Below are 12,976 nucleotides of genomic sequence, written 5' to 3'. Positions count from 1 at the left end.
ATGCATATCCAGTGTGCTTTCCCTCTTTATAGATGTTAGGTTAATTATGCATGCTCTTGCCGTGTCGACGATTAGGTTGCTGGCGGGTCCAACACCCATCACCAACACCAATAACGACACTGTGGTCATTATTATATAGGATATGGTGAGTGGTTCATCCATTGAAGAAGTGAAATCCACGGACATAAAAATGCACAGTAAAAGAGAGGAGAGCAGTTTCTCCATTCAATGGACTCATGGGTCCTGGTTGACATTAAAATGGCTGAGAATGCACCCGCACAGGAAGAGTCCATAGGCGCAGTCAGAGTGGTTGAGAGTGGGGATGAGTGAGAGCAAGGATTAATAGCGCTCACATTCTAAGTCCTCGGTAGGGGACCCTCACCACCGTTCACCACTCTGAAAGTACCAATAGCTGACTCTAAAGCAGGTAAATTTGACTCCCAATATACAGTGTAAGGGTCAACCAATATGTCATGACGAGGAAGCTGATAATGCTGTGTTGACCAAAGACAGCATATTCCTATCGAACAAGTCTTTCAACATATCCTCACATTGTTCTTTAGGCTGGTACAGTACAGTAACAGCATGGCTGGCAAGCCTGACATTGTACAACCAAAGACTTCTGGTTCATGGGTCGGTCTTGAATTGCGGTGGCATTTGGGCATGGCATTTTGGAGAGAAGAAAAGTTGTATTTATTTAAATGTATTTGGGTACATCTTCCCATTCTAAATCAACTAATATGGCAGCCTAATGACTGCCATATTAGTGACTATTTTTTACCATAAGGATAACATTGTGCCACCAGTATGTGTAGTAACACCACCGACGGTAACATCAATGAGAAATGTTAGATTTTTAAATATTTTCTTAAATGGAGGCCACAGATGCTCAACTCTAAGGCCGTTAACACAAATAATTAAATATAGTGATATGATTAATAATTTTGCTCACAATGTTATTTCCCGTCAATTAAATTGAGTAACACCAAGTGACACTTTGGATTTCCTGAGTGGCTTCCGAGTGGCGCATCGGTCGAAGGCACTGCGTCTCAGTGCTAGAGGCGTCACTACAGACCCTGGTTTGATTCCAGGCTGTATCACAACCGGCCGTGATTGGAAGTCCCATAGGGTGGTGCACAATTGGCCCAGTGTTGTTAGGGTTTGGCTGGGTAAGGCCATCATTGTAAATAAGAATTTGTTCTTAACTGGCTTGCCTGCCTAGTTAAATAAAATACATAAAAATTAGACACACCAAATTATCAATGGAATCCTCAAATTCATGACACACTAAAAGGGTGTGATTAGCCAATAATCTTCTTTAATATAGACCGCTCTGCCGGTAACAGTTTGCCACTGGAGGGAGTGCTCAAATTCCTTGTCTATCTTGATCATGAGTGATTTTCAAGGCAGTAACACCAATTACATAAAACTGAGGGACAGACATTATACTAGTAAAACATTTTTTATTTTAATAGCCTTCTTTGTTTTTATTGATCTATACAAGATACAATATTAAATAAATGTTATTTATTTATTTATTTTACCTTTATTTAACCAGGTAGGCAAGTTGAGAACAAGTTCTCATTTACAATTGCGACCTGGCAACTTTCTAGGATTCAAAAAATAGATATCTCTAAGTCCCCAAAACTTGTCTTGACAATTCTACACTCTATCCCTACTGGGACAAGACAATTTGCTTACCCTAAGTACTTTAAGCTTTGCATAAACAGCATTTGCAGTATAAAGGTCTTGCAATATGTTTTATCATTGATCAACAGTTTAATATAAACAAAGACATGTATGATTGCAAAGGCAAGGGAGGTCCCTGCAATTTAAGAACAACCTCGTCATACTGCATTATACCTGTGTGCTACCCAATAACATCTCATTTCTCCTGAAGTGTGTACTGCCCCAACAGTTTGTGTACCGCCCCAACAGATCCACAGATAATGCAATATCTATTGCACTCAACACTGCCCTTTCCCACCTGGACAAAAGGAACACCTATTAGGGAATATCATTCATTGACCACAGCTCAGCGTTCAACACCATAGTGCCCTCAAAGTTTATCACTAAGCTAAGCACCCTGGGACTCAACATCTCCCTCTGCAACTGGATCCTGGACTTCCTGACAGGCCGACCCCAGGTGGTAAGGGTAGGTAACAACACATCCTCCACGCTGATCCTCAACACGGGGACCCCTCATGGATGTGTTCTCAGTCCCCTCCTTTACACCCTGTTCACTCATGACTGCATGACCAGGCACGACTCTAACACCATCATCAAGTTTTCAGATGACACAACAGTGGTAGGCCTGATCACCAACAACGATGAGACAGCCTATAGGGAGGAGGTAAGAGACCTGGCCATGTGGTGCCAGGACAACAACCTCTCCTTCAAAGTGATCAAGACAAAGGAGATGATTGTGGACTACAGGAAAAGGAGGACCGAGCACGCCCCCATTCTCATCGACAGGGTTGTAGTGGAGCAGGTTGAGAGCTTCAAGTTCCTTGGTGTCCACATCACCAACAAACTGTCATGGTCCAAACACACTAAGACAGTCGTGAAGAGGGCACGGCAAAGCCTATTTCCCCTCAGGAGACTGAAAAGATTTGGCATGGGTCCTCAGATCCTCAAAAGGTTCTACAGCTACACCATCAAGAGCATACTGACTGGTTGCATCACTGCCTGGTATGGCAACTGCTCGGCCTCCGACTGGGGCCAGCTTCCTGCCATCCAGGACCTTTATAGCAGGCGGTGTCAGAGGAAGGCCCTAAAATGGTCAAAATATCCAGCCACCCTAGTCATGGACTATTTTCTCTGCTACCGCAAGGCAAGTTGTACCGGAGCGCCAAGTCTAGGTCCAAAATAATTCTTAACAGCTGCTACTCTCTGTTTATTATCTATGCATAGTCACTTTAACTCTACTTACATGTACATATTACTTCAATTACCTCGAATAACCGGTGCCCCCCCACATTGTCTCTGTACCGGTACCCCCTGTATATAGCCTCACTATTGTTATTTTACTGCTGCTGTTAAATTATTTGTTACTATTTTTTACAATTTTTACTTAAAACTTCTTAAAACATTGTTGGTTAAGGGCTTGTAAGTAAGCATTTCACTGTAATGCCAACACCTGATGTATTCGGCGCATGTGACAAATACAATTTGATTTGATTTGAAGTCTGCGCTCGTTCATTACTTCCAACAAATCTAAAAGCATTGAATTGGCGGGGGCATGGGCTGGTGGAGGTTTCCACAATATTTCTTATACCAGTCATTTTCTTTCAAATCGGCAAAGGGGAGTGCAGTGCAAACTTTGGGTGGAAGGAGATGGGCCATGTAGGCATCATGTTTATTGTGAGGAGAAAGCGCCCTCTTGTGTTCACATTTTTAAACAGCACTGTACCACTCAAAAATCCCCATGAAATAGGTACAAGCTCCATTTACTTAATGGTTATCGTGATTGTGTGGGGTACAAACAAAAATCACAATATATAAGTAAACACAATTAAATTCAAACATCACCCTTTTCTCCTAGTTTCTTGAGAAAAAACACGTTTAGCATTTAGTAATTTTGCAGCTTGACATACACTACCGTTCAACAGTGTGGTTTCTTAGAAATGTCCTTGTTTTTGAAAGAAAAGCGCATTTTCTGTCCATTAAAATAACATAAAATTCATCAGAAATACAGTGTAAACATTGTTAATGTTGTAAATGACTATTGTAGCTGGAAACGGCAGATTATTTTTTTATGGAATATCTACATCGGTGTACAGAGGCCCATTATCAGGGATCACTCCGGGATGCTGGCCTTCTAGGCAGAGTTGCAAAGAAAAAGCCATATCTCAGATTGGCCAATAAAAAGAAAAGATGGGCAAAAGAACACAGACACTGGACAAAGGAAATCTGCCTATAGGGCTAGCATCCCGGAGTCGCCTCTTCACTGTTGACGTTGAGACTGGTGTTTTGCGGGTACTATTTAATGAAGCTGCCAGTTGAGGACTTGTGAGGCGTCTGTTTCTCAAACTAGACATTCTAATGTATTTATCCTCTTGCTCAGTTGTGCCTCCCACTCCTCCTTCTATTCTGGTTAGAGCCAGTTTGCACTATTCTGTGAAGGGAGTAGTACACAGCGTTGTACCAGATCTTCAGATTCTTGGCAATTTCTCGCATGGAATAGCCTTCATTTCTCAGAACTAAAATAGACAGACGAGTTTCAGAAGAAAGTTCTTTGTTTCTGGCCATTTTGGGCCTGTAATTGAACCCACAAATGCTGATGCTCTTGATACTCAACTAGTCAAATGAAGGCCAGTTTTATTGCTTCTTTAATTAAAACAACAGTTTTCAGCTGTGATAACATAATTGCAAAAGGGTTTTCTAATGATCATTTAGTCTTTTAAAATGATAAACTTGGATTAGCTAGCACAACATGCTAGACACTAGCAGGAGGGAACTTCTGAAGTGGTCTGGTATATTGAAACGCCTTGTTTTGTCGATTTCTCTTTGGTCCTATCACAAGACAAATGTATTTCTGACGTACTTCCGTGCATGTGATGAACTGTAATGGCAGCCCACATGCGCATCAAAATTGTGTAAAAGATACCTGTGCAATTCACAAAAATGTGTAATGTTAGCTTTTACTTGAATATGAGACATTTACTGAGACTTGGGCCCTCGCTGGCTCGACTAAATGTGCGGTTGTGCCACCAAAGCGCCTGGAATAGTCATGGAACGATACGAAAAGTGGGAGTGGACTTCGGTGAGAAGTAAGTTGTCTTCTGACTTGGCTAGCTAGTTAGTAGTTAGCTACCTTCATAGCTTGCTAATAACATAACGTTACACAGTAACAACCAGTCAAGCCTGTGGGTCAAGGTTTCAAGATCGTTATTCAATGCAGGGGTGTATTTGTTGATTTCATATGGTCATGGTCTGAGTCAGATATATTTATAAGAAGGAATATTATTTAGAATATATCGTTCTTGAGTCTTCCTAAATGTGTATTGCTGTGATGATGAATGGGTGATTCACTCACATCAATTCACTCTAACCTCAGATGCTTTCTGATTTCCCTGCTATTAAAGAAAACTTGAGATCTCAACAGGGAAACTTGCCAGATTTGCAGATGGGTCGGCTGTTGTGCAGGTAAGCTATATTTCAGTTTGCAACTTGAATATGCACAAGATGTTCAAACCAGTTACTCAGATGCATTCCACCTCTTTATCCAGCTTGGGGATACAACAGTGATGGTGACAGCTGTCAGTAAAACAAAACCATCCCCCTCCCAATTTATGCCTCTAGTGGTAAGTTAATGCTCCTGTTTTTTTAAGTGGGCTCATATTAATTTATTTTAATGCCCTTCAAACATATTGAAAAACTGCTTTTCTGTTTCATTAATGTGTAATGATCTCTTTAGTGTATTGGGCTATTACATAGTGTTTTCAGGTCCCTTGGAGTAATGCAGGTCCCTTGGCTAGAGCTGTGTTTTTTTGATTGACAGGTGGACTACAGGCAAAAAGCAGCTGCTGCTGGTAGAATCCCCACTAACCACCTGCGGCGGGAGTTGGGCACCACTGAAAATGAGATTCTGACTAGTAGGCTAATAGGTGAGAAGATTATTCTAACTTCTATCCTATAAATTCCACCAATGCGGTGACTTTTGAGATGTCTAACTTGGTGAATTTGTGAGGGGGGATTTCACCTATTTTTAACAGTCATAAAGACCACATGGTAAAAAATAAAGAAAAAATGTTTCACATCAAAAGAGGTTAAATATAAAATGACTAGTGAGTGTCTATTAAGTGCCATCTTAAATGGGCCATAAATCCCCTTATGACAGGGGAAATGGGTACTTGTTGTCAAAGCAGTGACTCGCTCCTGCAGGTTCATGCTCTACAACATCCATAGAGTACGACCCTACCTCACACAGGAAGAGGCGTAGGTCCTAAACCAGGCACTTGTCCTCTCCCATCTGGACTACTGCAACTCGCTGTTGGCTGGGCTCCCCGCTTGTTCCATCAAACACCTGCAACTTAGACAGAATGCTGGCACCAGCCTGGTTTTAAAACTTCCGAAGTTCTCAAATGTCACACTAGTCCTCCGCACTCTCCACTGGCTTCCAGTCGAAGCTCACATCCACTACAAGACCATGGTGCTTACCTACGGAACAGCAAGAGGAACTGCCCCTCCCTACCTTAGGCTATGCTCAAACCCTACACCCCAACCCAAGCACACCATTCTGCTACCCCAGGTCCTTTTGCCTTACCACCCCTACTGGAGGGCAGCTCCCGCTCAGCCCAGTCCAAGTTCTTCTCTGTCCTGGCGCCCCAATGGTGGAACCAGCTTCCCCCTGGAGCTAGGACATTTCTGAAAACATTTGAAACCCTACCTCTTCAAACAGTGTCTTAAATAATCCTCCTCACCTCGACCTGAACCAGCACTCTAGCTCTGACCCTACTGATAGCTACTTTATTGAGGAAAAATGTACTTTATATGCCTGTGATGTGTGGTTGTCCCACCTAGCTATCTTAAGATGAATGCACTACCTGTAAGTCGCTCTGGAAAAGAGCGTCTGCTAAATTACTAAAATGTCATTGTAAATGTGTGCAACTGGGAGGGGCAATTGAATGCAAGGTTCACAAACAGAAGGAAATTATAAAAGCATGTCTAGCTTGTCTGTCTATTGGTAACAGGGTTGATGTGTTATGCTTGACCCACTCTGTTTTCCACCACAAAACACCAGCAAATTGCCAAAAAGAGTAGAACCACCTGCTTTTACACTGATTTCACTGTTAGATGTTTCTTTTGAAAATAATATTTTTTTAAATAAATAGTTTCACCATATTAAATGACAGTTCAGTTCATGTAACAGAATTGACCTTAAAATGAATTGCTAATCACATGAAATAAATAATCTACAGAAATTACAACAAGATATCTAGGGCTTTACAATGATGTTCATAACTTTTGGGTTAAGTGGGTTAAAATCTACCTGGAATTCAGAGGGTGAAGGGCAGTAAATATCTAAATGTTGAATTTTATTCATATTAATTATCTGATTTATTAAATGATCCTTGGGATCTATAGTAAAATATCAAAGGCACTCATTTCGTGGAACAACCCAACAATTACTCTAGTCATGAATTAGTACAAATACCATTAGCAGAGTTTTAACTGTATCCTTTTTTGTTGTCTCACCTCAGACAGGGCAATCAGACCGCTTTTTCCAGCTGGTTATTTCTATGACACTCAGGTGAGTCATCATTTGTAGCTAATGTTGTAATTATTTATGGAGTCTTTACTGATATGTTTACACTATTATTGCAAGCTATGCTCTTGATTGTAATGCTGCTATGTATATTTTCAGGTCCTGTGTAATCTGTTGGCAGTTGATGGTGTTAATGATCCAGATGTACTGGCCATTAATGGAGGTGAGGAGAGATTGATTTCCTTTTAGAAGTAGTCACATGACCTTTGTTTGACATCCAGTGATTAAATAAACTATTTCTCATCCCTACAGCCTCTGCTGCTCTATCCCTGTCTGACATTCCTTGGAATGGGCCCATTGGTTAGTATCTCTTACAAACCTAACCTGTCCTTTTTTTTTGCACCGCGTGTGGCTTTAACCATATGGTTTGTGTTTCGTGGCTGTTTAGGTGCAGTGCGCATTGGCCTGGTGAATGGAGAGTTTCTGGTGAACCCAACACGAAAGGAAATGGCTTCCAGCACTATCAACCTGATAGTGGCAGGAGCACCGCTCAGCCAAGTGGGTTAGTAGTCCATCTATATCGCACATCCATTTTTCCTACAGGACTCTCTTCTACCTTACTGTAACATTCTATGATATATGTTGTGTGTTATGTCATATTCAGTCTCTGTAAAAAAAAAAAAATTAAAAACACATATTGTTTGTGTCTTAGTGATGATAGAGGCTTCTGCTGAGAATGTGTTGCAGCAGGACTTCTGTCATGCAGTCAAGGTTGGTGTGAAGCACACACAGCAGATCATACTGGCAATTCAACAGATGGCCAGAGAAGCAAAGGTGTCCAAGCGCACTCCTCCCAAAATATTTTCTGCTCCCCTGGAAATGATTGAGCTTGCGCGACAGTAAGGCATCAAATTTCTGTTTGAATATTTCTCATATCTGTCATGTTTTTATTTATTGATGGTAACATGACAGCACCTGGTTTTGCTTTCAGGTTGGCCTCTGAAAAGGTCTATGCTGTTTTCACAGACTTCACTCATGACAAAGTAAGTGTTTATGTCTGGGTGTTTTTGCTATTATGTTTTGGTGGTACTTTTTCATTCAGTATGATCAGTAACTTACTGTGTCCTTTCAGATTTCCAGAGATGATGCCATTAATAAAGTAAGGCTTGAAACAGAGGAACAAATAAAAGGTACATATCATTGCTATATACCAAATAAATGCTATGCTACAGATGTTATGCTTTTTGCAACTTTCAAGGTATTGTGAGTGGTTACTGTTTAACCGCCTACTGTTTACTGTCTAACCGCCTACATATGTCTATTCTGTAGAGAAATATCCTCAAGCAGAACCTTACGAGGTGATGGAGTCCTTCAACATTGTATCAAAAGAGGTTTTCCGCAATCTGGTTTTGAATGAGTACAGGAGGTAAAAAGAACATGTCTTAGTAGTATTTAGCAGATATTCATGAATGCTTGACCAACATATGCAATTGATGAATACTGTGTGGTTTGGAACAATAAAATAGTTTCCTTGTTTTACAGGTGTGATGGAAGAGACTTGACTTCATTGAGAAATATTTCCTGTGAGGCGGACATCTTTAAGCCCCTTCATGGGTCTGCACTTTTCCAGAGGGGACAGACACAGGTAGGGATCTGGCGTTTATAAAGATGTAGGCTCAGAGTATGCATCCTATTTATTTTGGGGACATTGGAAAGTATTGGCGGAGTCTGATTTATTTAGGTTGGCTTGTCATTCTATCTTTAGCCTACTTAATAAAGCCTTTTCTCTCTAGGTTCTGTGCTCTGTAACATTTGACTCCTTGGAGTCTAGTATTAAAACAGACATCATTACTACGGCGTTAAGGTAAACTTATACATGATTAATTACGGTCTTCTTGAAAGCAAATTTCAAGCAAGTGTTAATGCAATTTATGTAGTTTAGATTAAACTAGTTGCTCTCTTTTAACAGTGGAGTCAAAGACAAGAATTTCATGCTTCACTATGAGGTGAGTATCACATTTTGCAAATACGTAGGATTCGAGGATTTGCTTATTAGTTTGGTATTGCACAAAAAAACATCTGAATGGGCTGAAATTATTTATTTTTCAGTTTCCACCTTATGCAACCAATGAAATTGGAAAGATGAGTGGAATGAACAGAAGAGAGCTTGGTCATGGTTAGTATGCTGGTATAGATTAGACGACGCAGGGGTAGTGTGGGTGGCATGGTTATTAAATTGATGTGACTATTTAGATCATATTCTGCTTCTATGGTAACAGGGGCACTGGCTGAGAAGTCTTTGAGACCTGTCATTCCCAAAGACTTCCCCTTCACAATTAGAGTTACCTCTGAGGTTCTGGAGTCTAATGGTGAGATCTATGGATGACTTTCATTTTGCTTCTACATTTTTAGACTATTACTTGTTATAAGCTTAGTTGCAAAATCTTAATAATTTCATCGACTGTATGATTAGCCCCTGCTCTTTCTCTCACGCACTCTCATTCTCTCAGGGTCCTCGTCTATGGCATCAGCATGTGGAGGCAGTCTGGCTTTGATGGATGCTGGTACAGTACTTCATGTTTTTGAAGTGGAAAATAAAAAACGTAATTTGATGTTGTTGATGATCCTTCTGTTCTTCTGCAGTGAAACGTAGCACTTTTGTGTTTCAGGTGTTCCTATTTCATCAGCTGTGGCAGGTGTCGCTATTGGACTCATATCCAAGGCAAACCCAGAGAAGCCATCAGAAATCCAGGATTACCGAATATTGACTGATATTCTGGTACCCAATATTACTAGTATTTTTCTCACCAAATCTACATTCGTACTGTAATAATGGGATCCCCCGTAGAACTGTTTTATTTGTGTTTTCTGTCACAACAGGGAATAGAGGATTACCTAGGAGACATGGACTTCAAACTGGCAGGAACAAACAAGGGTATCAATGCCTTACAGGTACTGTAGATGAATGTCCAGTGGTTTCGCTATTCTGTCGTATTTTGACTTTATTTTTGCTATAATGTATGCCTCCTTCTTCTAGGCTGATGTGAAGATTCCAGGCTTACCTCTGAAACTTGTAATGGAGGCTATTCAGCAAGCCACAGGTGAAATGAAAGACATGCTCCAGAAATATATTGTTTATGTCACTATAAAATATCGTAGTCACCAATCCTCATGTCATTCTCATATCTTTAGTTGCCAAGAGGGAGATTTTGGGCATCATGAACAAGACCATTGCCAAGCCAAGGGATAAAAGAAAGGAGAATGGCCCAGTTGTCGGTAAGACTCTTAGTGTCTAGCCCTTATTTGATTCCCATCATTTATGTATTTCCCTTTGAAGGAATGTTTCCTGTCTGTTGCAGAAAATGTCAGAGTCCCTGTCTCCAGACGAGCACGCTTTGTCGGACCAGGGGGATATAATCTCCGCAGACTACAAGCTCAAACAGGTAACATTTTAATATAAAAAAAAAACATTCTAACTCCATTTGTGTCAACCCTAACACATGAGCTTTCTTCATAGGTGCATAGTGTATGGGAAAATTACAGGTTGTTCTGTGTCATTGGATAGGTGTGACGATAAGCCAGGTGGACGAGGAGACCTTCTCTGTGTTTGCACCTACTCCAGGTGCAATGAATGAAGCCCAGGAATTCGTCACAGAAATCTGCAAGGATGATGTGAGTCCAGCCTAGTCTGATTCCACTGTATTGCCTAATATCTTACCATTCCTTAACGCATCCTTAATGCATTTTGATTCACTAAATGATTATACTATAGACCCATTTCCCGGCCGCGTCATAAAGTTGGTGCGCTGTTCGTCATTAAAACCCTCTTTGTTTACCTAGCAGTGGATACGATCACGTGCAACTTCAAATGCAGCTTGTGCAAGTTAATAAACAGGTGATCTGTTGGTTATCATCTACAACATTGCAGATGTCATCAGAGGATTGATTATCTAGCAAGCCAGCGAGGCAAGGTAAAATATCACAAATAGAGCTAGATAAGGCCAGAAGAATAATATACTGTACTTGTTGAACATAGCTATAGCCATCAGTCTTGCATGTTTTCATGGTCATCACTCACTCACTGTTAAGTTTGTCAAGTCCCGACATCAGCGTTGGCTATCCTGCTACAGAGCTTTTTGATGTTGGGATGCGCGTATTACTCGAATCCTTAAAATAAAAAACACTTACTGTAAATGTTTTGTATAGATCTATACAGCTAGGGGAGCCTCCATCTGACGAAACTACACTTCCGCTACACTTCCCGAGTTGCGCTTACACACAGGTGTTCTTGTCCTCCGTCTTTCCATAAACATACTCTATAACATAGAGATGTGGGAACACCTACCCTAACCGTATCAATATGTGTATCAATTTAACCTTCTGTGTTTTGAAAATTATTTCTCGCTCTTATGAAAGATCGGGTAGTTATGCTTCCAAAACCGTACCGCAAGCGATGAATGTTAATGTGCAGAGCGAGTGTCTGGCATCTTAACAAAACTCTCCAGAAGATGCCTTCTTCCAATGACTCTTATGTGTAATGTAATGGAACTGAGAGTCATGATCAAGGGCTAGACTCCTCTATATCATCCAAAAAAGCAATGTTTACCCACATCAATGAATCTGAGGATACATTTTTTGCATTGCAGCAAGAGCAGCTGCTGGAGTTTGGTGCTGTTTACACTGCCACCATCATGGAAATAAGGTACACAATGTTATGTGTTATTGGAGGATGCTGTTTAATCTGTGATGCAGCTACTGTCGGTGGTTTTTAAACATAGGACTGATTTAAACATTGGATTGCTAAATGGGTAGCTTCATGACTTGCTTCAATTCTGTCTCCCTTCCCCCACAGGGACATTGGTGTCATGGTGAAGCTATATCCCAACATGAGTGCTGTTCTGCTCCATAACTCTCAGCTAGACCACAAACGGGTAAGAGCCTTGCCCCAGAATACCATGCAGGGGTCACAGGACCCTCGACAGAGATTATGTTTTACAGATGTTACCATTTTGGAAAGGGCTGCATGTGTTGGCTTGTTTTCTGTTTGTCATTTATGTTTCAGAGTGAAATAATTGTAAACTCTAAATTTGTACAGATAAAACACCCAAGTGCTCTTGGATTAGAGGTTGGACAGCAGATTCAGGTATGTGTTGCAGTAGGATCATTATTTTGATCTTTAGTTAATCTGCTTGATTTATTAACTAACATTATTTCTCTGATGGAACTTTGCCAACAGGTTAAATACTTTGGGCGAGACCCAACAGATGGTAGAATGAGGCTTTCGAGGAAGGTGTTACAATCTCCAGCAGCAACAGTTGTTAAGACGCTGAGTGAGAAACAGAGCATCTCCATGGGCACAGGGAATGGCCAAGCGACCAGCACCTCCTCTTGACTCCCCGTGTCCTCCTAGACTGCGAACAACTGTCCATGACCATGCATCTTCAGGACACTCTCCATTCACCCTGACTTCACTGAACTACCGTTTCTCGATACTCACCAACATCCTCCAAGCACCACTTACTGTACTCTCATTCTCTGCTGATTTCAGCAATGGGATCAGATGGGTGGACATATTATTTTGAGTTTATAGCCTGCCAGTTTCTGTTTATCTATTTTATACAATGTGTAATAAATATGTAAATTAACCATGTAATTGTTTTACGCTGACTTGACTTAAACTTGTGACCTCTCATGTGATGGCATATTCCAATCTTCTACATACTCATTGTTTTAGTTCTGTAACACATCTGTCCGTTTGGATATTGC

General features: G+C 40.9%; 1 protein-coding gene across 2 annotated transcripts; it reads left to right on the top strand.

Annotated features, from left to right (window-relative positions):
* The first annotated feature begins 4,523 nt into the window (after positions 1 to 4,523).
* LOC110502562 (polyribonucleotide nucleotidyltransferase 1, mitochondrial) lies at positions 4,524 to 12,860 on the top strand. 2 transcript variants are annotated; one of them, XM_021580684.2, is made up of 28 exons: positions 4,524 to 4,776; positions 5,088 to 5,148; positions 5,232 to 5,306; positions 5,504 to 5,609; positions 7,206 to 7,255; positions 7,370 to 7,433; positions 7,523 to 7,570; positions 7,659 to 7,772; positions 7,923 to 8,109; positions 8,202 to 8,253; positions 8,343 to 8,400; positions 8,540 to 8,636; positions 8,753 to 8,855; positions 9,004 to 9,074; positions 9,180 to 9,216; positions 9,320 to 9,386; positions 9,490 to 9,579; positions 9,721 to 9,774; positions 9,880 to 9,989; positions 10,091 to 10,162; positions 10,248 to 10,311; positions 10,403 to 10,486; positions 10,570 to 10,653; positions 10,776 to 10,882; positions 11,857 to 11,912; positions 12,063 to 12,141; positions 12,306 to 12,353; positions 12,447 to 12,860. In XM_021580684.2, exons 1-28 carry the CDS (start codon positions 4,697 to 4,699, stop codon positions 12,600 to 12,602), a joined length of 2,274 nt encoding a protein of 757 aa, XP_021436359.2. In that variant the 5' UTR covers positions 4,524 to 4,696; the 3' UTR covers positions 12,603 to 12,860. The 2 variants fall into 2 exon arrangements, with proteins under 2 accessions (XP_021436359.2, XP_021436358.2); XM_021580683.2 differs by having other exon boundaries at positions 4,525 to 4,772.
* Positions 12,861 to 12,976: the final 116 nt, after the last annotated feature.

This window comes from Oncorhynchus mykiss, chromosome 23 (genome assembly GCF_013265735.2).
Source record: "Oncorhynchus mykiss isolate Arlee chromosome 23, USDA_OmykA_1.1, whole genome shotgun sequence".
Lineage (NCBI taxonomy): Eukaryota > Metazoa > Chordata > Actinopteri > Salmoniformes > Salmonidae > Oncorhynchus > Oncorhynchus mykiss.
Note: the sequence above shows the minus strand (reverse complement) of the source record. Positions and strands in the feature narration are given on the sequence as shown.